This window comes from Chaetomium globosum, genomic scaffold (genome assembly GCF_000143365.1).
Source record: "Chaetomium globosum CBS 148.51 scaffold_3 genomic scaffold, whole genome shotgun sequence".
Taxonomy (NCBI): Eukaryota; Fungi; Ascomycota; class Sordariomycetes; order Sordariales; family Chaetomiaceae; genus Chaetomium; species Chaetomium globosum.
Window position 1 is genome coordinate 1,417,761 of NT_165978.1, and position 23,972 is coordinate 1,441,732.

General features: G+C 56.9%; 8 protein-coding genes and 1 non-coding gene across 9 annotated transcripts; 5 read left to right on the plus strand and 4 right to left on the minus strand.

The window, feature by feature from the left end:
* Nucleotides 1-1,213: 1,213 nt before the first annotated feature.
* Nucleotides 1,214-2,604, plus strand: CHGG_05747 (uncharacterized protein; the record flags this gene model as incomplete). The annotated part of the gene is made up of 3 exons (XM_001221841.1): nt 1,214-1,234; nt 1,304-1,883; nt 2,045-2,604. The coding sequence occupies 3 exons, from the start codon at nt 1,214-1,216 to the stop codon at nt 2,602-2,604; spliced, it is 1,161 nt and encodes a 386-aa protein (XP_001221842.1).
* Nucleotides 2,605-2,942: 338 nt separating this feature from the next.
* CHGG_05748 (uncharacterized protein) lies at nt 2,943-4,059 on the minus strand (the record flags this gene model as incomplete). Its single annotated transcript, XM_001221842.1, has 2 exons — nt 2,943-3,879; nt 4,001-4,059. 2 exons carry the CDS (start codon nt 4,057-4,059, stop codon nt 2,943-2,945), a joined length of 996 nt encoding a protein of 331 aa, XP_001221843.1.
* Nucleotides 4,060-4,918: 859 nt separating this feature from the next.
* On the plus strand, nt 4,919-5,578 carry CHGG_05749 (uncharacterized protein; the record flags this gene model as incomplete). The annotated part of the gene is made up of 4 exons (XM_001221843.1): nt 4,919-4,959; nt 5,023-5,307; nt 5,366-5,485; nt 5,542-5,578. The coding sequence occupies 4 exons, from the start codon at nt 4,919-4,921 to the stop codon at nt 5,576-5,578; spliced, it is 483 nt and encodes a 160-aa protein (XP_001221844.1).
* A 579-nt stretch (nt 5,579-6,157) lies between these two features.
* CHGG_11360 lies at nt 6,158-6,247 on the plus strand. Its single transcript has one exon. It is a non-coding gene; the product is annotated as a tRNA-His (tRNA).
* Nucleotides 6,248-7,364: 1,117 nt separating this feature from the next.
* CHGG_05750 (uncharacterized protein) lies at nt 7,365-9,118 on the minus strand (the record flags this gene model as incomplete). Its single annotated transcript, XM_001221844.1, has 2 exons — nt 7,365-8,491; nt 8,548-9,118. 2 exons carry the CDS (start codon nt 9,116-9,118, stop codon nt 7,365-7,367), a joined length of 1,698 nt encoding a protein of 565 aa, XP_001221845.1.
* A 3,663-nt stretch (nt 9,119-12,781) lies between these two features.
* Nucleotides 12,782-16,180, minus strand: CHGG_05751 (uncharacterized protein; the record flags this gene model as incomplete). Its single annotated transcript, XM_001221845.1, has 3 exons — nt 12,782-15,700; nt 15,756-16,019; nt 16,178-16,180. 3 exons carry the CDS (start codon nt 16,178-16,180, stop codon nt 12,782-12,784), a joined length of 3,186 nt encoding a protein of 1,061 aa, XP_001221846.1.
* Nucleotides 16,181-17,958: 1,778 nt separating this feature from the next.
* CHGG_05752 (guanine nucleotide-binding protein gamma subunit) lies at nt 17,959-18,317 on the plus strand (the record flags this gene model as incomplete). Its single annotated transcript, XM_001221846.1, has 2 exons — nt 17,959-18,119; nt 18,197-18,317. 2 exons carry the CDS (start codon nt 17,959-17,961, stop codon nt 18,315-18,317), a joined length of 282 nt encoding a protein of 93 aa, XP_001221847.1.
* Nucleotides 18,318-19,209: 892 nt separating this feature from the next.
* CHGG_05753 (uncharacterized protein) lies at nt 19,210-19,985 on the plus strand (the record flags this gene model as incomplete). The annotated part of the gene is made up of 2 exons (XM_001221847.1): nt 19,210-19,305; nt 19,524-19,985. 2 exons carry the CDS (start codon nt 19,210-19,212, stop codon nt 19,983-19,985), a joined length of 558 nt encoding a protein of 185 aa, XP_001221848.1.
* A 1,581-nt stretch (nt 19,986-21,566) lies between these two features.
* CHGG_05754 (serine/threonine protein phosphatase PP1) lies at nt 21,567-22,745 on the minus strand (the record flags this gene model as incomplete). The annotated part of the gene is made up of 4 exons (XM_001221848.1): nt 21,567-21,653; nt 21,712-22,011; nt 22,072-22,473; nt 22,566-22,745. The coding sequence occupies 4 exons, from the start codon at nt 22,743-22,745 to the stop codon at nt 21,567-21,569; spliced, it is 969 nt and encodes a 322-aa protein (XP_001221849.1).
* Between the last annotated feature and the right edge of the window lie 1,227 nt (nt 22,746-23,972).

Below are 23,972 nucleotides of genomic sequence, written 5' to 3' on the forward strand. Positions count from 1 at the left end.
GCAAGTAGTCCTGGGTCGGAGTTGTTGTTGGAGTTGCTTGGGTCTAGAGTGGGGCTATGCTGGTATGGTGGCTAGTCGGTTTGTCGGAGGGAGAAGATCGTCGGTGAGTAGGAGGACCAGTCGGAGCAGACCATCGTTGGTTGCTGAAGCGGAGGGATACGCCCCTCGTTGTGAGAGTAAGTATTTTGGAGGAGTGGAGGGTCTCTGGTCGCGGCCTCGAAAATTGAGGTGGTGAGGGACAAGGTCGATGGAGGGCGGGCGGAGTCGCTTCTGGGACGGGTTTGTCAGTGTGTAGATTGTATTTGAGAGGGCGGCGATAGCCGCCGCGTGTTGGGGGCCCAAGGGCGGGAGGGAGCCGGTCTTGTTTGGGAGGTGCGGTTGGGGGGGTGCTACAGCAGCAGCAGCAGCCGCAGGAGGGAGATGTATATGATGAGTGGGGCGCTGGGGGCGGATGGGAGGGATAGTAAGCTGTGATAGTGTGTTGTGTTTGTTTTGGGTGATGAGTCTGGCGGAGTTGATGATGATGGTGTATTGTCGAGGGTATGTTTGAGGCCCAAACGCTAAAGTCGCGGCTACCGAAACACCCACCGGCCACCATCGGTCTGTCCACGTGCATGCCATACACGTTGCATTTTGGGTTTGGGCAGGGGCCGATCCACAAGGAATACGCCGCATCGGCGTGGGATAACACAGCCAACAAAGAGCCACACCGAACCGGTTGGACGGTATATCTGGAGGAGGAGGGGCTTATATGTTTCTGTGTTTGCTCCGGTCTCCGAGACCAGGAGTCATCTTATTCGTTGGCCCGCGTAGGTGGTGGAACTGTAACAACAAATGTATGAGAGTTGGGTTGGATTGTACACACATATGCAGGTTAGCGGGAAGTAAACCGACAGCGCGACGGCATCCGTTTGTTCTAGGATGTTGACTCTCCGGTGATGAAATGATTAGGATAGTAACCCCTGAACGTGTTCTCCTAGCCTTGATGTGCGCTGTAGGTCCTGCTCCGAGGAGTGAAACTTCACCTCCTGACATGACTGTTGCCTCGTGTCTGTGGTGTATCGGAGAGCACAAGAGTGCGTTAATCTGTATGACTAAGGGACATGTTAAAAGTATAAAAAGGGGTCATGTCAACCCTCTTGGATAACGAACGGTCGGTATTCTTCCTCCACACCCACTAGAGCAGCTATCAGACATATTCTGCAAATCCATCATGTCTTCTAACGCGAGCAAAGTAAGAGCTCTCAACTATCTCATCTTATGACAAAGCCAGTATGCTGACCACAACCCCTGGTGATGATAGCCCGGCCCCGGCACCCCCCGGCCGACCACCTCCCGCCCGCCAGCCAGAGCGAAAAACAGCCCCGGCTACCGCCAGCCGTCCCAAAGGGAGAATCTTCACGAAGCGGCAACAGGGGCTGAAGACAGCACCACCGATCCAAGGCGTCATCCTGAGAGCAGACCTAGGCCCGACCCCGTCCCCGACCTTGAGACGGACAGTGACTCGGAATCGGACTCATCTGAGGAAGAGGCGTGGGCTGATGCGCAAGAACACGCTGATAAGCATGGCGAGGGCGGAAGGGACGAAGAGGGCAAAGAGGCCGAGGGTGGTCAAGCAGAGGGGGGGAACGGTGGCCAGGCGAGACCAGAAAACAACGAAGCGGAAAACGAGCAGAGGTACATGGATGATGAATTCGACTTCGACTTCGACGAATTCATACACTACCCACCTCCTGACAACGCACCCCCCGGCCACCTACCCCCCGCCGTGGTGACGGCCATCAACATAACGCCGGACTACGACGACACAAGGGATTTTCTCATTCTCACCAGCCGACCGAGGCATGAACCCATCGCGGCGCCTCTCCATCCCCAGCCCCTTAGTTCGTTTCCTGCTCGACCTTACAAAGAGTAGCCCCCCTTTACAGCCACGGCACCAACCCCATCAACCAGGGAAATTCCGACCACCGCATCGCCCCACGCCATCCCGTCCGCCCCGTCGACCCTTTCTTCGATTTCCACCACATCGACAACACCCCCCCAGCAAGCCGAACCCCTCCCCCCTACAACCCCAACCACATCCGCATCTTCCCGCCGCCGCAACATCCCCCTTTCAACCCCAATCCCAACCCTACCCTCCCCCTCCCCGCCACCCTCCCGCCCCCCCACACTCACAGCCTCCCCCTCCCCCTCCCCCTCCCACACCACCACTACCCACACCTACATCACCCCCATCCCCACCACCCAGCAACCACCGCCACAGCAGCCACCACCACCGCCGCCGCCGAAGCAGCAGCCGCAACCCCAGCCGCCGAAGCGGACCTCCACGCGCAAGAGCTCCACCTCCAACAACAATACCAAGCGCAGCTCCGCGAGGCCCGGCTGCGTGCGGCCGCCCTGAGGCAGGATATGCAGACGGCGGCGGCGCGGCACACACATATGTTGCAGACGCTGGGGTATTGTAGCGGGTGTGGGTTGTGCGGTGGCGGAGGTGGTGATGGTGTTGGCGGTGGTAGTGGTGGTGGTGGTGCGAGTGGTGGTGGTTGGGATGGACGTTGGGGTTGGTCTGGGCCTGGGACTAGGTCGCGCGGCAAGGGGCGTTGAGTTTCTAGGGGGTTGCTAGTTAGTTAGTATGGTGAGATGGGAAGGGAGAGTTGGTTGGTTTTGGTTGTTCAGTTGGGGGGTGGGATGGCGGTTATGCTAGGATGGAATGGTTGTTAAGAAGGAAATGTTTGGACAAAGAAATTCTCATATTGTATTGATACCTGGCGTTGTCCCTCGCACTTCTGTAGCATAACATAACATAACAGCGTTGCTTTTAACCTCCAGCTCATCGACCTCTGGCCCTCCGATATTTTGACATCCCATAGCAAGCAACAAAAACAGCAAAGGGTATATGTACTCCTGCATAGCCATGCATCTCAAAAACATCACTTTTCATTCTACTCTTTCGCGTCCACTAGCGCGTCCAAGTCGATCAGCCTGCGCATCTCAGTCCATTCCGCGTCGAAACTCGGTTCGGCTACAGCAGGGATAACCGACTCAACCCAAAACGGCTCGTCGTTTCCGGCTGCTCTCCTGCAGGCGCGGGTCGATGGCATTCTTCTTGCAGTTTGGGGTGATGCTTCTGCAGATGCTTGTCCAGGTCGGCATGCTCGGATAAACATGGTCTCGCACTCTTCGACAGAGCAGGGGATCGTCCGCGTCGGCAAGGCAGCAGACATCTCATCCTCATCGCCCGGCAGCGCCGACTTGACCGTGTACAGCTTGGGCGGCCGCTTCCTGCCCAGGTGCACGTAGCGTACGTGCTCCTCCATCTTCATCTTGCTGATGAAGGCCTGCCCGCACCCTTCCTCCTGCCAGTTCCAGTCGGCAATGTCCTCGACCTGGTAGGTATCCACCTGCCCGCAAACGAACCGAAACCCCTCGTGTGCCGACCGGATATGCGTGTTCAGGTTCGGCACCCTCGTAAACTTCTTCCCGCACCCGTCCCACGGGCACTCGACCGTTTTCCTATCCTCCACCGTCGTGCCAGAGTGGTACATATCCACATGCCTCTCGAGGTCAGCCTGACTCCCACACTTGACGTCACAAAACACGCAATCGACGTGCTCCTTGCGCATATGCGTCTGCAGCATCAACAGCGTCCTAAACCCAACCTTACGACCATCCCCCTCCTCCTCATCACCACCACCAGCAGCGCACTCCTCACACCAAAACCTAAGCTCCCCATGCTCCCTCTCAACATGCCTCCGCAGCGCGCCGGCGGTATCAAACCCCGCCTCACAATCCTCCGCCGCGGTGCACACAAACGCGGCGGTACCCAGATGCGCCACACGCACATGGCGCTGCAGGGTCTGATGCTTGCGGAAGCTCAGACTGCAGCCCTCGTAGCCCCGACAGCGGAAGCGCTCGGCGCCCTCGTGGATGGCGGCGTGTCGGCGCAGGCGGGTGGCGGTCACGAAGGACTTGCTCGCAGTCGGGCTCGGCGCAGGCGTACTTCTTCTCGTGGGGTGTGCGAGCCCTTGATGTGCTGCGCCAGGTGCTTTCCTCCTTCATGGTAGGTCTTGCCGCACCCTTTCGTAGGCGCACCGGTGCCGTCCGTTCGTTGAGTGTGGGAGCAGGAGTGGAGCGGCCCAGCCGCGGTGGCCGGTTGAAAGGTCTTGGGGCAGCCCTGGGTAAGTGCAGGGGATGGTTTTGAGGTCGGAGGGGAACTTGCGGGCGCGGCGGGGAAGGGGTGCTGGGGATGGAGGTTGCTGTTGGGGTGAGGGGTTGGTGGGGGTCGGATGTGGTAGTAGTGGTGGTGGTGGTGTTGTCGTTGTCGTTGTTGTTATCATTGTCGTTGTAGTAGTCTTGGCCTTGGTCGTTGTCGTTGCCGTCCAGGGTCAAGATAGTTGTGTCGGCTGATGCGGGAGGGAGAAACTCGGTGTCGGTCCCCTGTGGTGACTGGACCTGTTGCCGTTTGGACAGACCGGATGGCCCTCCACCCTCCGCTGTTGCTTTCCGCTTCATGGCTCTAGCGGAGGGGAGCATCAGCCCGAGCTTGGATTGTGCATGAAGCGGTGGAAGTTGCAATTGCAGTTCAAAAGTTCCAAGTTCCAGAGCTTCAAAATTCCCCAACTTTTTTTGTGGGTGGGTGTGCGTCCAAGCAGTTCCCGGCAGGCAATTGAGCTTAACGCACTCACACTGTGTGCGGCGAACGCCACTCACCTGCAAAGCAACCTCGACTGAAGTGGAAGAGGTGCCCCACTCAAATTTTTCACTGTCCCTCCATCGGCCGCTCTTTGCCATTCGCAGCCGCTTCTTTCATCAACATCAACAAACCACCTTCCCTCGACATTGTAACTCGCACCCGACTCAACACATTCACGTCCTTCATCAATCCGTTTTTTTTTTTTTTTTTCACAAATCTATCAACATGTCCGACTACAGCGGTGGTGACGACGATCGCGAGCCTCTGTAAGCGCATCGGACTGCCGCGTCTTTATCGCGAGCCCCTCTAACCTCTCCCTCTTCGCCTAGCAACGACGAGCCCGCCTTCGACGAGGACCCCGATGAGTACTACGAGCCCGAGCCGGAACCGGCCGAGGAAGACGATGCTGCGCGTGCACCGGAGCTTGAGGGCGAGAACCAGGATGCCGATCATGTCGTCGCGTCGGGGGATCCCAACGCGGCCGCTAATCACGGCAAGGGCAACGACAAGTCGCACAAGGATAAGAAGATCCCCAACGACCAACGTACAACCACGCCCTTTATGACCAAATACGAGAAGGCGCGCATTCTGGGGACTAGGGCGCTGCAGATTAGGTGGGTTACGCGTTGCGAGGGATGGAAGGACGGGCCGGTGTGCTGATTGAAATCACAGCATGAACGCGCCCGTATTGGTCGACCTCGAGGGCGAGACGGATCCATTGCAGATTGCCATCAAGGAGCTGAGGGAGAAAAAGATTCCCCTCATCGTGCGTCGGTACCTGCCGGATGGATAGTAAGTGCTGCTTTCCATGGCCATCTCTCAGCCGGCCACTAACACGTTGATGTTAGCTACGAGGACTGGAGTTGTGAGGAGCTTCTCCAGTGAGTCAGGATCTTTTTGAGAAAAAAAAAAGACATAATTGCATTAGCGCGGGCGTTGGGGCTTGTTTGTTATTTTCGAGAAACTGTGGTAATTCCACGATGGAAGGCGGCCATGCCATTTTGCTCAGACCTTCCCCCGGAACCCTGCCGAGTCCACCTGCGCGCCGCTTCCTGCTGGGTAATGGGGTTGAGCTTAAAGTTGAGTATGCATGGGTGGGTGTAGTGTAGCTCTGGCAACGGAAATAATTCCCAAAGTGGTGATAGGAAATGGAATATCACATGGCCGTCATAGCCCGAATCCCGTATACCAACAAGTCACATTCCATGGTGCTAGAGCATGGTACTATGGTATCTATGGAAGTATGTACCTCTACACAGTAATGCCACCACAACTCCAAACCACTGCTACGTCTGCTTAGCCACCCAAATGCCGCCGGCTCATGCAGGTCAAGGGGCAATCCACTGCCAAGCGGAGCTCAACTGCATACAACCCACTCACACACCCACTCACTGCCACTCACTGCCACTCCCTAGCCCACACAAAAGCCTCAAATTCCACAGCATCTCATCATCCATCAACACAGGGTGACTAGTCTAGTGGTCAGGACGTTTCGTTGTGGCTTGTTCCACATACAAAACCGAAGAAACCCCGGTTCGATTCCGGGGTCGCCCATTCTTTTGTTGATTTCAAGATTATTCCCCTCAGGACTTTTTCATTTTTGTTAAAATATTACATTATATTTGGAATTCCCTCCCTCCTCTTATCTTCCTTGGCCCAGGACTTGCTCTCCGCCAAAGGCCGGGCTGAATATCTGGAATGTAGGATTGAGTGAACAATTGTCAAAGTCAACACAAGGTTTCCGGGTTTCGTGATTTAGTGTAACTTCCATTTGATGAGCTGTTGCTGCTGGTCCAGCCTTTCTGCCTTATTCGCCGTTCTCCTCTCCATCTTCACCCCCCTTCCGCTCCGGGAGAGCAGCTTCTCTGTACTAGGTGGCGGGTCTGCCGAGAATTCCCCGGGCTCTACCCAGGGATAAGCTGGGTCAATGAAGAAATATTTCAACGTATTGGGCTAGGACCTCTTCTAATCCACCCACGGCGCCCTCATACGCCCTCTTTTCGTATCCCATCTTCTACTGGACCCTCCCTTCCCCTTTTCTTCCTAGAACCTCCGCCTCCTTTAGTTCCTAGAACCCTCCGTCTCCTGTTTCTTCTAGAACCCTCCGCCTCCCTTATTTCCTAGAGCCCTCCGTCCCCCTTTTTCCCTAGAACCCTCCGTCTCCTCCGTTTCCCTAGAACCCTCCTCGTCCCACTAGGGCATCGACCATGTCTCTCCCCCCTCGCCCAGAGAGCCACCCCTTTGCCCTCCATAGGGCTACCCTATCCGCGGGGCGAAGGGGAGGGGGGCTCCTTGGGCTGCCGCTCGAGAAGTGGTCGAGCGGTGACCAAATTTGCCAACGACGTCGCGGGACTAGGCGGGGAAACTATCGGGCTTCGGGATGAGGCAGTGTCCTCGTCGACATTGTCCTCAAGGGGCAAATGCTAGAAGAAGCGGGTTTGGTTGGTTTGGTGACGTTCGGGAATGCTACCTTTTTTTTTTTCTTTTTACGCAGAAAAGAAATGTCGTACAAGCACAAGGAACGAGAGGGTGGTACAGGTACTAAGTATTAATATTTACTGGTATGCTAAGGAGCGTAAGAAGCTATGTTTTCATCAATCCATTTCAACGCCTCTGCTTTTCATCCCCCATCCCTCATTCCACTCATAATCCCTTCTTCATTACCTCGAATCTACCACCCCCCAAACTTGGGGCACTTCCCGGCACCGGTAACACCCCTGTTGGTGCTCAGGCAGTCGCTGTACTGGGCCTTGCATTTGACGATGGCGCCGGCGTAGTTGTCGAACCAGCCAAAGGTGCGCTTCTCGACGCTGCTGTGGAACTCGAAGTAGTTGGCGTCGCGGGGCCTGCTGGGCTTGGTCCGGCAGCCCTCGGCGTAGACGGCGACGCAGTCGTCGTACTGCTCCTTGCAGGCGTCGGCGCACGCGCTCGGGCACTTGTTGCGCTGGTACTTGCGGCACTTGCGGCTGTCCAGGTCTGTGTACTGCTTGAACGGGTAGTTGGGCCAGTCCTCGGCCAGGTCGTTGCACGTCACCACGGGCATCTCGATGCCGCCGACGGGCTTGCCCGGGCCGTAGCCGAAGAGGAGGCTCTTGGGTTGGATGCAGATGTTGGTGGGGGTCGGGATGGGGCACCGGGTGACGGTGGAGGAGGGGGTGGTGGGCTTGGTCACGGTCGCGGTGGGCGCGCAGGTGGTGGTGACGGTGACGGTCTTGGGGGGGTTGGAGCCGCCCTTGGGGGGCTTCTGGCCCCAGAAGTCGCCCTTGCGGCAGCCGCCGCGCGGCTTGCTGTCGCAGTACTTGTTGACGTCGGCACACCACTCGCCAAAGTCGAAGCAGTTGAGGACCTCGGGCCAGCCGGCGTGCTTGAAGCACGAGGCGACCTGGATCGCGCAGTGGGACCACGCAGCCTTGCACGACTTGACATCGTCCCAGTCGGGCAGCGGCGACGAGCACCACTTGCCGCACTTGTACTCACAGGTGGGCGGCACGACGGTGGTGCTCACGCAGGCGGAGCTGCTCGTGGTCGTGGTCGAGGTGATCGGGGTGGTGCTGGTCGGCGGGACGGTGGAGGTCTCGGGAGGGGCGGTTGACGAGGCGGGCGGCAGCGTGCTGCTGCTGGAGACGGGCGGCTGGTAACCGCAGGGCTCGAGCGACTGCAGCTCATCGGCGACGTACAGGTTCAGGCGTCCACGGCCACCGCAAGACTGGCCCGAGTTGCCGTTGCAGGGCATGTTGCACTCGTCGGCGGGAGCCGCATACGTGTCGTTGCCAATCACAACACCACAGTAGCATTCGCCTGCTCACGTGTTAGAGATGAATCCGAGGCCGAGGTCAACAACTGCCATCACTTACCACCAAATTCGGTACCGGCAAAGGGGAAGCCGCCGTCACGGCAGGCCTGCAGACACTTCTCGGTGGTCAAGGTAGCACCGTCAACCTGGTCCTGGCGGTAGGTCAGGGCACGGCCCATGCTGGAGTCGTCGGTCCAGCAGCCGAGGTTGTCGTAGTCCTCGATTGTCACGTCCTCGATGGGCTCGAAGGTGGGGTCCGAGTAGACGGAGAATATGCCGTTGCCACCGCAGGTCTGGGTCTCGTTGCCCTTGCAGGGGAGGTTGCACTGGGACTCCTCGGCGTGAGGACCGTTGACGGTCTGGCCACAATAGCACACGCCGTAGTAGACGAGGCCGGCATAGCGATAGCCGTTGCCCTTGCACTCGGCAACACACTTCTCGACGGTCATGTCATCGGGAGGGGAGAGGCTGCGGTAGGGCAGGAGCTGCGTGTTGCTCGTCTCCTGGAAGCAGCCCGAGTAGACAAAAGGCTGGAAGGGGTCGAGGCAGGGGGGTAGGGGGACCTCGGTGGCCTGGACGTGTCCGACCAGAGCCACTGCCGCCATAGCGGCGGCCATCTTGAAGGCGGCCATGCTGGGAGAGGGAGAACGAATGTCTGGCTGGAGCCGGGGCTACAGTGCAGTCGAAGGATTGGGGTAGTAGTAAACGAATGGACCGACGAGGCAAGATCTAGAAAGATCTTCGTTTGTTTTGTGGTGTCGGAGGAGGACCCTGGAGAAAGGGGAGAATGGAATTTCCAGAGTCCGGGAAACACGATATCTTTATGCGTCCATCGATTCATCACACGCAGGACGAGAAAGCAACCATACACACAGTACGTACAGAGTTAGACTACGCTAGAATATTGGACTAGGGTTCGGCATGGCCAGTGGATGCTCCGATGGGGCTGGGCACTCATTTGCGTCGACGCAGAGAAGCGTGGGCCCAGATCCAAGCCAGTCTGGTGATGCGGGAACATGGCGGCGTCCACACAACAGCCGTTTTTGGTAGACGCCCGTGTGTGCCAAGGTGAGTGCTCGCACGGACGACTGCAGAGAGCTGGGGCGCTGAAGTGCCGCGAATTCCGTCGTCGAAAGTCGGCGTCAAGGTCCACGATGAGTTGAGTAAAAACGAGCGAGTTTAGACTGGGATGACCCTAGCTTCCGGTGGCCCCGATCACGGCTCACAGACTCTCCACAGCGCTTCTGAAGTTAGCGTTCTCATGTCGTGAAACACAGCACAGCCCGTTTGTTCGCCATGGATGCTCTCGCCTTGAAGTTCAGCTCGGGAGTCGGGGGATTCGGTGCGTGCAGCTGCATCGGGCCCAAGTGGAGATGAGATGGAGAAAGGAAAAACGATCAGAACTGGGCAGGGCTCGGCAGGGTCCGCCCACAAACCAAAACGGGAAGCGAGAACGACCATGGTCGCCCTTTCGTTGGCGGATCGCTGCGTACCTGCACTAGCGCTGGCGAGGGCCTGGGTCTGGCCCTCGCCCAGCCGGATCTGGTGGGTCCTATCCAGCTTGGACCCTGATTTCCTGACCTGTCACTTGTCTCCTTTCTCTCTCTCATCCTGACTGTGCCTCCTGCTCGCTGTCGATTTATCATTTATCACACCGTGAAGTGAAATCTGACTTGCTTGGACCCGTCTTTTTTCATACCTACCAATGCCGATACCCAGTCCTCCTCGCCTTGACCTCTTCAAAGTTTAAAAGAATGTGCTCGCTTGGTTCGGTAACTACATATGTATTCGTATGTGGTGCACTCGGGTTGTCGGCTCCTCCCAGTTAACTACATACTGTTGTGTATGGTGTGTTTGACCCGGTAGTCCGGGTTTGCGGCACCTTCAACATCCCGATGCTTGCTTTTGCCCCTTATTTTTAGGCACCGCCAGCCAGTGCTGCCACGAGGAGGCGCGCGCAGACAATATTGAGGCCGTTTGCATGATTATTGCCCTCACTCACCTGTCAGAAAACCGGCAGGCTGCGTTACGCCCGCTCGTGTCGACCCAGTCTCCCGTGAGGTAGGACGGCATGCTTCTTGCGTTTCGCTACGACGCCGTGATATTGCCCTGCAGCGAGCCAGTCAGTAGCTCTGCCGGCTGCAGGCGCCCAATTTCCCGTTAGGTCACAACGCTGCCGGATATCAGTGTGACCGTGACACCCGAAGCTGCAACAAACCCGGGCTTTGGGAAAACGCGTCTCCATGAGTCCATCACAAACAACGCAGGGTCAAGACGGCGTTATGACTTTGTTGCGCAAACAGCTCCGGTCTCTCGTCTTGATGTTTCCACAATTCCACTCTCACGACTCGCGAGAAAGGTGTTTGGGCCCCCGATGCACCTGCATTGCATATACCGAGTCTAGACTATTGGCGCTAGGGCTGAGTGAATGTTACCCGCCGAAAGAAGCCCGCAACGAACGAGGCTCCTCAGCTGAGCAAGGCCGTCCATCGCCTTCTTCTCCGCACTCATCAGATTTTTTTCGATCTTGCAGCCTCCATCCCTCGGTACCTATCCTTGCCCCTATGACAGTCCTCCACCCAAGCCACCCCCTCCTTCATCTGAGCTCCCGATCTCCTATCGCAAGCCTTCCCCTTCCCCTGCCCGTACCTGTTTGCTCCATGACTCGCAGTACCGAGCCTGAACTGCTACCTACCTCCATACTGCCAACCACAGCTGCACCCGTCACCCGATACCCCGAGGTTTCATCGTTCCAAGGACACTTCACCTCACAGATGCAGCTGCACCCCAGCCGCAGCCTCGCGGCGTATGACCGTGCATACGAGCTTTTCTTCTTCCGACAGAGCGCAGCAAATATTTACATTTGCATTCCAACAAGGATCAGCTGATTTCAGGTGAGGTCCTGTTGAGTCGAAATGCATGTTGTCATCCGCGAGCCGCGTTTGGCAAGAGACAGAAACACACAAGCCCAGGGTTGCATCGAGAAACAACAGAGAGAAGAGTCCCTCCCCTGCTCGAGTCGAACCCCCTGCAACAAGCACAACAGCCAAAAAAAGAAGAAAAACAAGCCGTCCTTGGCTCGATGCAAACAGGACAGAGTCAGCCAAAAAAGAACAAGGACCAGCCCCCAACCTCCCTCTCCACCGTCCAAGCCCTCGAATATCCGAATTCCGAAGGGGTAGGGGAAAAAAAAGGACCTCAGACAAGTCAAGTGCCGGAGCAAAACTCCCAGATCCCGATAACCTCTCTCCACCCTCAACTCCACCCACGGAAACTCTAACCCAACCCAACCCAGTTCAAGCCCCTCCAAACCCAGATCCAAACCCACCGCGGCCTGTCAGAGAGAGCCCTAGATCCTTCGTATCTAGCTAACAAAAACCTCCGAGCGATCCGCTCGGACGCTGCCGCCGATATCCCCCCCTGGGAGCGCCGATCCCTTCCCTCGCAAGCAAACCTCCCACCGGTCGGGTTAAGTTTAGTACATCGTCGGTTTGGTTAGCTCCCCCGTCACCGTCACCGTCAGTATCAGCGTCACCGTCACCGTCACAGTCGGCAGAGTAATGCCGGAGGCTGCATGCATGGCAGCTCTCGCTCTCGACTCAGCTCTCCTTCTCAGAACCAATGTGTAGTGTACATACATGCCCATACCTCTCCACCTCTCCAATTGTGTCTCCTCCGTTCTCTTGAGGCTTTTATTTATTTTTAAATTTTTATGCCGGCACTGCTTCTTCCGCTGCAGCTCCCCCCATCCCATCGCAGCTTTTCAGCTTCTCACGTCTTCTGCGGGCCAAGCCCATCTAGATCGATCGCTTCCCGCGCAGGTGACATGGCTTCAATTCGGACAGGGCATGACAGGAGTACGTTAAGGTAGTTAGGTATGGATGCCGGCTCACGGAACCATGTATGCATGGCAGATTCAGTATAGGTTAGAAAGAACCACTTTTCCATTCTCAACAGCCCATCCACCCTCTCCAGCCTCCCAGCCAGTCCCATGCTTCCCAATTAACGTGAACTTCCACAATACCGTCAAAGACTGGGCTCAACTCGGGACGCAAACGGGACGTGACAGCCGTGATGCTACTCTACACAGACTAGAGATGCCCAGTGATATCGTAGGGCGAGAGAAAGAAGAAGCCCCCCCTCCGAAAAGAGAAAAACTCCGGTGTGTTGTGCGTGTGTGATACGTCTCGTCAACGAATGGAAAGGAAATGGCATGATTCGTACCCTCCCCCCTTCCACCCAACCATGTTTTCATCTTCCCCTCGCTCCATCTACCTACGTTCACCTCCCAGCACTTAACCCTCCCTGCGGAACTTAGGTACATACTTACCAGGCCCGCCCGAGGCCTTGAGCGGCTCCGGTGCAGGACCGTTGTTGTCCCTGGCATCCCGGTCACCGCCGCGGCCGGAGCCTGCCCGGTCCATCGGCTCACCACGGCCGGACGCGACCCTGGGGGGCGGGCCACTACGTTCGGGGGGCGGGGCACCTCCGGCGGCGTTTTTAGCCGCCTCCCGCTCACGCCAGCTGGGTTTGTTGCCAGCGAGAGCCAGACGGGGAGGACCAGCAGCGGGCCTGTCTCTGGAGTCGGTGCGCTCGATTGGGGGCGGGGCAGCCCGTGCCGGAGGTGGGCCAGAATCTGATGGCGCGCCACCGCCAGCAGCCTTGGCCGCCTCGCGCTCTCTCCAGGTGGATTTAGTCCCGGCAAGTGGCAGGCGGGGTCCGGAGCCGGTAGCGGCGAAAGGTTCGCGCTCCCGAATAGGTACTGCCGCGGCGGCAGCCTTCTCGGCCCTGCGACGGGCCATGGCCTCCTCCTCGCGCTGTTGCTGGCGAGCCTGCGCTTCCTTGGCCCGTTCGCGCTCCTTTTCGCGCTCCTCCCTGAGCCTGGCCAGCTCCTCCTTGCGAGCCTCCTGTCGCTGCTTCTCCTCCTCCTTCTCCCTCTCGGCACGCTCCTCAGCTTCCCGGAGAGCGCGCTCCTTTTCTTCGCGCTCCCGCTTCTCGCGCAGCTTGCGCTCGCGGTACTCCTTCCGCCGGAGGGTGACCTGCTTCTCAAGCTCGCGCTCGGCATCACGGCGGCGCTTCTCGAACATGTCGCGACGGCGCTCGTGCAGGTCAGCCCGGAAGGACTCGTAAAACGGCATCAGACGGGTCAGACGGTGCTTCAACTCCACGTCCTCCTTGTGCTTCAACTCCGCCTCCTTGAGCGTCTGGGCCTTGATCAGCTCGTAGGCAGCAATATCACGTTCGCGCTGCTTGGCGTAGTCTTCGGGGAGTTTCTTAGCTTCCTCCTTCCTGAAGGCACGCTCCAGATGGTCGAGGCGCTTGCCAGTGACGCGTAGCTTCTCGGCGATGGTGTTCTTCTCCCGCTCGAGCTGTTGCAACTTGATCATGCGAATCTTATTGCTGTCGAGGTTGTCCAGATCCTCCAGCTCGACGTCGTCGAGCTTCATATCCTTGAGCATACCCTCGACTTCCTTCTTCTTGATCTCTTCGCGCTCGGCGGCCATCCGCTTCTGCTCCCGGATCTTCTGCTCCTCAGCCAACCGCTGAGCCTCGGCTTGCTGCAGGGCCTGCTCCTGGAGCATCTTCTTGCGAGCAAGCTCCTTCTCCTTCTGGGCCTGGATCTCCGAAGCCTTGTCCTTGCGCTTCTGGATCACCTCCTTCCTCGACAAGATCTCAAGGTGCTCCTTTTCAGCCCCAGCCTTGGCACGCGCGAGAACTGCATCACGGGCGTTGATCCGGGCCTCGTTGAATGAAGGATCGATGTACCGGCACGTTGTGTAGAGGACCTCGGCCAGGCGAGTGAGCTGCGAACGGACAATCTGCGACGGGGTGCTCTGGAGACGCTGAACGGAGCCGGACTCGTTCTCAGCTGAGCCCGCTGCCGAGCCAGCGTGGACGGCCTTGGCCGAGGAGAAGACATCGACGTCAAAGCTCAGGACGCCGGTGGCATGGTCCATGCGGATGGCAAGGTCACCTTTCTTATTGCCGTTCATGATGAACTTCTCGATAGTGCCGCGGGTAACCTGGAACGGCTCAGGGAATTGCGCGAGGCTCTGAACGAACTCAAGATCGACCGTCTCGTACACCTGGGATAGCTGCTGGAACAGGCGAGTGAGAATGACCTGCTGCAGGGGAAGGATGTACTTTTGCATCTCTTCGTCGGCGCCGACCTGGGCGAGGATAGGGGAAATCTTTTGGCAGATGGAGAGAGGATGGAAGTCGACCTCGAGGATGTTGTACAGGTCTCGGATCTGGGGGCTGGCGCGGCGGAGAAGGGCCTTGGACAGGACATCGCGGAAGAGCGAGGAGCGGGTGGGTGCTTGCGACAGGCCGAGAAGGTGGGTCAGACGCGAATTCTTGTTCTTGCGCGCCTCGTCAAAGTCGACCATAGCACCGCGCGAACGGGATGTGCTGATGACCGGGATAGACAAGGCCGAGAGGACCACGAAAGTGGCAGCCTTTTGCAGGTCGGCTTCACTAACGGGCGGGCTGTCGGACTTCTTGCTCTGGCCGGTGGCGAGCATGGCGGCGGACTGCCGCAGAAGGTTGTAGTAACGCGACCAAGCGGCAGCGTGGAATAAGTAGTTCTCGCCAACAAGGAAAATGCGGGTGAGCTTCTCGTAGTAGTTGGCCATCATGATGTTCTTGGCCGGGCGCTTGCTCAGGCTGAGCAAGGTATGGATATCCTCAACGCTGCGGAAAGCCTCCTGCCAGAGTTCCAACTCCACAGCCACGTTCAGCTGTTGGAAGCGAGTCTCGAGGTGGCGCTGAAGGGTGTCCGGGTCGTTCAAGTTGATAGCATGCATCTGAGCCGAGTACTTGGCAGCGGTCTGAACATGGTTGCGGAGGAGCTCACAAAGGCGGCGGAATTCCGTCTTGCGGGCATACTTGAGGCAGAAGTCGAACGCTTGCATCGCAGTGCTCTGGTACAGGAGCTCCAGGCGCGCATTGTTGCGCAGAATGTCCAGGACGGTCCGGTACGCCTCCCACAAAAACTTCAGCCAGGGGGTAACGATCGCGCGGTCAGTCCGGTCCTTAGACTGTTCCCCAGAAACGGTGGCCAGGAGAATGGATTCCGGGGTCTCGCTGGCCTCGAGGTCTTCGACGCTGGACGACCCAGTGGTGGCCTCGATGCTCGATTGGACCTCGTCCGCCTTTTGTTGAGCAGCCGTGACCTTCTCGGCCGCCAACTCGATGAACTTCTTCAAAACGAGCTACATCGCCAGTTAGTAAGCGCACATGCCCGACGCCACATCCACATCTACATACCTCTATTGTCCCAACATTGGTATTCTGGGCGATATTCTTGTATTGGTAAAGGGCGTCTTTGGCGAGCTTCCCCTTCTTCTGTTCAACGGCCTGCTCAACGAGCAGGACCATAACCGGCTCCAGCGAGGCGATGGGGACATTGCGGGAACGCTTTGACGTGATATGCTCGTGCAGCAGAGTCAGGGCGGCCGGGGCCTGGTTGACCCCGATGAGCTCGTGGGCGCGCTTGAGGACATTTTCGGGTTTTTGATGCGGCGGGGGCGGCTGTAGGACGGTTAGTTGGCGCTCAGCGATTCAAGCCGGACGAACCGACGGCGATGGTGTTGGTGATGGTCCGAGGCGGGGAGGGGTTGTATCCGCATCGCTGTTGGTGGTCCCCGCCCAACCTAAGATGCAATCGTGCAATTCCAAGGACGACTTACCATGATGGGCAACCTCCTCTGCGCGGCGGCAGGTCTCGAGGAGATTTAAAAGGTGTCTTAAAAAAGAGCAGCGCAACGCAGCGTGAGGGGTTGCTGGCGACTTGGCTGGCGCTGTCCAGAGATTTTTTTCGCCTCGTGGAGAACGGGTTGACGAGCCCTGGCCCAGGCAGGCGCAGGTTTGCAAATTGTGTGGGCGGAAAATACAGATCACGTGATTTGGAGAATGAGGGCCCTCACAGCACGACAACCAATCATGAATATTTATTTTATAGTTATTTTTACGGGTGATATCACAGAGTTATTAGAAGCTTGAGAACGCAGTGCCTATTACTGAATATTCCCATTGTTTACTGTTGGAGTTGTGTAATTGGACTTGAGTTCGCGATGCAGTGTGAAAGGGGTTTGCTGAGCGGGGTGGGGCTGCGTTCTGGGGGCCCGGGGGTGATGGAATGGTGGGGCACTAGGACACTAGCCACAGATGGAAGACAAGAAGATTCGGTCGAGGACAATCGCTGAACAACGACCGTGCAAAATACCAAAGGACTACCTGGGTGCTCAGGGGATATCCTATTGTCACGCTACACTGAATCCAAATGCATCTCCTTGCGATTATACATGTTTTGCGACATATTTCGTCCATTTCTTCAACAGTCCCCAATCCCAGGCGCGCTGTGAGAGGCTCAGGATCTGATTCCCGACAACCGTGCGCTCGAGACTCAGCCAAGATAATCCCTGTATCGAGGTAATAATGGGGTATAAAATACAATGCAGTATTACTTGAGGCAGTTCTCATTGCCGGAAAGGCGGATGCGATGGCCGAAAGATTTCGCCAGGTTTTGATGACTCGGGCCTTTAAATCTCCTCTCTTCTCTCGTCTGGGATCGCGCGTCGAAGTTTCCAACGCCTGCCCAGCCTTTTTTTGTTCCGCGGGCAGGGAGCCAGATCGGGATTGAGACAAGACCCAGCGCAGTGTAACCGGCCGTATGTTTCTAGCGGGCCCAGTCTAGCCATTTCGGGACAGCTCATTTTCTTTTCGCCCGGCTTAGGCGGGTCATGGTGCACAGACCAGCAACGCCCGCTCCTGAACTGCTTTCCCCTTCGCTCCCAGGAGCCTCTGCCAATCCCGTCCACCCAATCCAAGTGTTGAAGCCTCTGGTATTCACATCCACCTCCATACCAATCAATCATCAATCGCAGCGTCTTCGAAGTTCGTCGCCAGTCGTCACTCGCGACCTCCAGCATCCACTCTTTTGCCTTTCGGTAAGTTCATTCGCGTGTTTGATTTTGATTTTATGGTGCCTGGATTGTGCCGTTCCCGTGGTTGCGCCATGGAGCAAACCGTGCAACCTGCGTGCCCTGCGACCGACAGCGAGAGCAATCACGTCGAGCCAATTGGCCAACAACCCGAGCGGACAGAGGGAGAGCAGGAATCGGCGGTGTGAAAAGGAAGGATGGGTTGAGCACGTTTGAATTGTGAAGAAGCAGCAACAAGACAGCGCGATCATTGACTGACACCACCATGGCTCAGCAGTACGATCATCACGAGTTAACGGCCGCCCGGTCGCGATTATCGGCCCCCCGATTCCCACACAGGCGAGAGCAGCGGCGCCAGCCGATTGCAGCAACAGCCGACCGACCCTTTCCGCCGGGTCTCTGAGGAAGGAACTTCGCCGCGTGCGTCTCCGCCGCAGTCGAACCCCGAGGACACCCCAGCGACTTCGGTTGCGAACCGCGATTTCCCATCGACACCACCCCCAACCGCCACAATTTCTTCCCACATTATGCCACAGTACACATCCCGCGATGGCGGCGACCCATCGCAAATCAGGAAGAACAAACAGAGCATGGCCGATCTGAAGCTCCGCAGGCTGACGGAGCTCAACTCGCGACTACGCGAAGACCTCGACCGGGAACGCATCCCCGTGAGTGGGGCTTCCAAGAGGTAAGACGACATTGCAGAACCCTGTTGTTCTTTTCATTCTTCGTTCTTTATGACGGCCGCTAACTCGGACACGACAGCATCATTGCCTACTGCAACAGTACCAGGGACTACATGGTGCCTAACGTTTGGGGCCCGGTGCCGAAAGGAGAGGACCCGTACGCACCACAACAGAGCGGCGGGTGCTGTATAGTCATGTAGGGCTTTTGAAGCCCTGACTTATGACGCGGAGAGCCGACCCCTGGCTTCGGGTTCGCATCACCATTCTGGGTTGGCTGTGTGTCTCTTGGAGCGTGCCCGCGGTATCACCGCGCAGGAGTCGTTCGATCTGTCGGCAACGTCTCGAAAATAATAATTTGGCACCGGGTCACGAATGATGGGCGGGGGAATGGATTACCGAAGGAGGAAACACGGATTATCCAACACCACCCCCCATTGCCGGTACGAAAACAAATCCCCGGATTCGCTAGGGCAAGGAGGAGCGGCCAGGAACGGACGGGACGACGGCACGGCCTCCTACGATAACGCTACCACTCATACCCCTTCTCTTCTGAGCGGATCGCAGGCTGGCTACGCAGCTCTTCAGCGTGTAATACCTTAGTTCCTTCATTATTTCTTGTCATCTGTCTTGTTTTACCCCGTGCTCGGTTTGGCTTGGCTCCTCCTTGCCCTGCGATTTTCCTTTTTTCAATGTATATAGGTTCCAGGTTTCCCAATGGATTGATGAGATGAGGATTGGCGAATGAGACAGGACTTCCACTAAGCATTGTGCCTCTATCGTTTTTTGCTACCTCTTTTGGACAGACAAAGGATCGTGAAACGACTCAATACAGGCCATCTCCATCTCTAGCAGCACACATCAACTACGTAGAGTACAGATAAGAAGATCGGATTTGGGTGGGTTCCAGACGTCTCCCCGGTTTGCCACATGACACCACACCCGGGTTTTCGCTCAATTGGCCGTTATCAGCGCCATTTCTCTTTGCTTCCAACCCCAGTTCAACGTCATCCAAATACCGCATGAAACAAACAGCGAGGCCTTAGTCAGGAAAACAGCTCACCAACTCACGGATCGTTCCTTTTCTCGATAACAATGGTCGAGACCACTCCACAGTCCTCCCAGCCAAGACTCCCGCGAGTCACCATCCAGTTCTGCACCCAATGTAAATGGATGCTTCGAGCGGCATATGTAAGTTTTCCGCTCCCTTCCCCGATCATCAGCTAGACCCCTCCGTATCATCCACCCTCTCCCCATACAAAGCCCACCCCCTTACTCCCTTACTCCCTCATTCTCCTCCCTTCCTCCCCACCCATACCCACCCACCCCGCGCCCGTCACGGCATGACCCCTACACACACCCTCCAACGCCCAAAACAACCCGTCTAACCAACCAACCCACCATCCCAGTATGCCCAAGAGCTCCTCTCCACCTTCTCCGTCTCCCTCGGCGAGGTCGCCCTGCAGCCCGCCACAGGCGGCGTCTTTGTCGTCGAGATTGTTACCGCTGCCGCTGCCGCCGAGCAGCCCACTACGGCTACGGATGCGGCTACGGCAGCGTCAACGCCTGCCCGCCTGACAAAGGCCGTGCTGTGGGACCGTAAGGTGGACGGGGGGTTCCCCGAGGTCAAGGAGCTGAAGCGGCGGGTGAGGGATGTCATCCAGCCGGGGAGAGATCTGGGCCATGTTGATCGGGATTATGGGCGTGGGAATCATGGGCAGGGACAGGGGCAGGATCAGGGGGAGGGCGGGGATGGGGAGGCGAAGAAGGAGGTGAAGAAGGAGGTGAAGAAGGAGGAGGGGGCGGGTGAGGAGCAGACGGGGAAGGTTTGTGGTGTTGAAGGGGGTGCGGGGTGTGAGGACTGTCAGTGAGAGGCTTGGATGTGAGGAAGGGATGCCGGCGGGTTTGCGATGATGGATGAGGGTCGTGGGTGTAGTTTGGGAGCTCTCTCGTCTATGATTGGCCAAGAAGAGGCAAAGATAGCTGAGATCTACTTGAAACATCTCCTCGAGACGGAAAAGCAAGAAGATCAGGGTACCAACGTCCGCTAAGCCTACTGTGTAAAAACAAAGGACGAAACACCAGAGAAAATCAACGAGCCAGAAGCAAAACAACGAAGAACGCAAAACAATGAAAAAGGGGGTGATCACCACAACATGACACCAAAGCCGTGCATGCATAATGCCCCCAGCCCATGATATCTGCACTAAACCACACAACTACACCCATCCCCCATATCCCTCACTCACAAACCCCTCACCACCAACATCACTCGCCACCACACTCCCCACCACCGCCAACCGTCTTCTCAGCACCCACTTCGCCACCCCCTGACCCCTCAGGGGAGAGACCACCACCCGCCCCCCAACGCTCGAGAAGCAACGAGGCAACGAGATACGCTCACACCGATCTAGAGTCAACCGGAAGGCAAAACAGCCGTGGGCCATGTGACCACCGACCGACAGCATAGATACCAACAGTCGCCACGCAAACATTGGGGCTCTCTCCGTTTCGCCAAGCAAGGCAAGGCAGCTCCCCCGACTCTCGAGTGTCCACACTCAGAGAGAGAGTACTTCCATCCCCGCCCCCCGCCCCCCGCTTCATTCCGCGTCGTCAGTGTTCCGGAGCCAGCGTTGCCCGTGGCTGATAGACCAAGGGACACGGGTCATGCGACTCACCACCCCTGGGAACGGAAGCGGCACGTACGCTGAAGTGACTTGGCCTCTTTGCGCAAGAGCTATTCAGAGACAAATAGCGACAACCAACAATCACTCGTACCTGGGACGCAAGAGAGGCGCGTAAGTAGACAGTCACGCAGACGAGAAGATTGCTGATGAATTGTACAGGCCGCTCCAACAGGTCCCTGACACATCTCCAGCCCAGCCGAATCGGGCCAAGCTGGGCGAAAGCTGAAGACAAACTGGCCCAAGGAAGCGAACAACGACCCTAGCATAGATGTAAGATACGGAGTAGGCAGCAGCGCCGTCAGAGGAGAAACGTAACCCGTCCCCCCTGATATGGCTCTACATCCCCAAAAACCCACCGCCCGTTCGCCATTACCGCAGCACCCCGCCGCGTTATCTATACATTCCCGGATGTTGCCTTCGTTAGGAGTGACAAAACGAGGAGAGTCGTTATTCGTTTCCCTTCCAGAAGATCACATTGTCCCGACAGCTTTTCCGTTCGTGACAGTACTAGACAGACATTGTTTCGCCCGGCGACGACGATGGCGATGTAGGTGGCCAAGGTCCGGCGCGAGGCGGGGAGGAGTGGCCGAAAAACGGATGATGAGGCTGTGGTGGCCCCTTGACGATCAAAAAATGGGAGGCAGTAGATGAGTTGACGAGATGAAGGCAGTTAGTTCCGCTTGCCATGATGGTGTGTCGCAAACGGCAAATTTACCGGCCGCGCCCGAACCTAAAAGGAAGAGAAAAGTTCGCATAAACCCTTATTTACTTGGACTTCCGGGGAGTGGTGGGCCGGCTACTGCCCCCGAGGCCGTGGACGTACTTTTGTTTCTTCTCTGCGGGTTTGAGAATCTGGACCAAAGTTGTTAGTTCGACTTGATACAATCAGGCAGAGACGAAGAGTACGAACCTGGAACGAACAGAGCAAGCTTTCGTCCACGCTCATCATGGCACCGGCATTGTCAAATTCGCCGCAGTAATTAGGGGCGCTAAACAGGGTGACGAGCTGCCGCTTGGAGAAGAACTCGTAGCCATCCTCGACAACCTGGTGGGCACGGCAGATGAGGTCCATGTCGTGTTTCTGGAGAAAACGAGAGACGACATCAGGACCGAAGGTGAAGGAAACACCACGGTCGTTCTCGGACCAGCCAGTGATGTCCTTGTCAGGGTCAGACCACAGAAGATCGCAGAGGAGACCGCAATCGGGGATCTGGGGATGGGACGTTAGCGACTCGGGACGGGATTATCCTGCAACACCTGATCCACCTACATCGGTCGGCCGCATCACACGGCGGATCTGCTCCATCGAGTTCAGATCGGGGCTCAGGCCACCGTGCATAGTGAAGATCTTCTCGTCGATGATGGCAGCGATAGGCAAGCAGTTAAAGCAGTCGGTGAATGTCTTCCACAGCTTGATGTTGTACCGACGCTTGCACTCGTCGTAGAAGCCGTAGATACGGTTGATGGAGGCGCACTCGTGGTTGCCCCGCAGGATGAAAAAGTTCTCGGGGTACTTGATCTTGTAGGCGAGAAGCAGGCAGATGGTCTCGAGCGACTGCTTGCCACGATCTACGTAGTCGCCAAGGAAGAGATAGTTGGCCTCTGGCGGGAAACCGCCGTACTCGAACAAGCGGAGCAAGTCATAATATTGCCCATGGATATCGCCGCAAATCTGGGGGAGAGGATATCAGCTATGAAAATCAAGGGGGAAAGAGGTCACGCGAGGACCGCGTGAGTCAGTTGGGGAGGACGATTTTGTCTCACCTTGATGGGAGCCTCGAGCTCGAGCAAGATGGGCTGAGAGATAAAGATCTCGCGGGCTTTGGTACAGAGATAACGAATCTCGGCCTCGAGCAGCTGAACTTGCTTGCCTGGGCGGCTGCCCCGCACCTCCAAGAGGCGGTCAATTATAGAGTCGAGATCGACGTCGTGTTGGTCCGCCATTGTAAGATCCCTCGACTCTCTGAGTCGAAATTATGGCGCGCACGAAAGTAAAATGTTGGTGGTGACCGGTGGAACCCCAGGCCAACCCAAGAGAGAAGAAAAAAAAAACTCGGGAAGAAAACACAGGCGCGAAGAGTAATTGAGGAATGATACACTCTTAGCACTGTAGGCAAGGAGGGGTAAATAAGTCAGCGCGATACTCGAGAAACAATAATCGGGGTTTGATGTGCTCATGGACGCGAGGGTCTGGGGCTGCCATTTCGCGACGTAATCGCAAAGCAATGGTGCATATCAGAGGTGAGGCATGGGCTTACCTTGGTCGGGTGGTCACAAATGATCGCAATAACGAGTGGTTTGTCTTGTGGGATCAAGGGGAAAATGCCCCTTCTTCGTCTTCGTCAGCGGTTCGCAGTGTGGCGATTTGCTTTCTCCTATACAAATTATGTTTGATGATTGTTGGATGGCGCTTGGTATCCTCGTCGCTGGGGTTTGAAGGTGATTGTAGGCAAGTGCAGCAAGATGCGACAGGCAGCCGATGGTGCGTCTGCAAAAAAGAGCACAGATCTCGTCGCGATAACGGATTGCTAGGTGTCAGCAGTGCAAGTGCCGTGCTTGAATCGCTCTTTGGGCGCGCGTCGCTAGGATGGCAACAAGGCCGGTCGTCGATGAAGGGAGGGAGTTTGTTGGTCTTGTTGTTGGGTTGGTTGCCACGGTCGGGAAGACAAGGCAGGAAATGGTGGATGCAAATCGCGCCGTTGGCAGGAATTCGCGGGTGTTGTCTTTTATTCACGAGGGTGAAATCTCGACTTGTATTGTGCCTATGTTAGGACTTTATCGCCTTGTGTGTATTGGTTTTCGCCGGTGAACGAAATCGCTCTGTTCAGGATGGAACGCCAGAAAAATTGCTGTTCGGTCGCTGGACAGTCCGGGTTTTGGAGGAGACCACGGCACAACCGGGAGGTCCAGGTAAATGAGCAGGGGCGCTTCACAGGGCTATGTTCTCAGTGTCGGGAAGGCACCACTCACTGGCTGGGACAGGCCCGCTCTCCACGAAAAATTGCATGCGAACCCACGCTGGGCCGGGGGTCTGGAACGCGTCGCCGTTATCAATCACCAGCACAACTAACACCAGAATCTGTTAGTGCTCCCCTCCAAACCCAGGCTTTTAGCGCGGATTGGCCTGTCAAGGTGGGGCTCAACCCCTCGCCGCCCTCCCTGTCCTTGGCA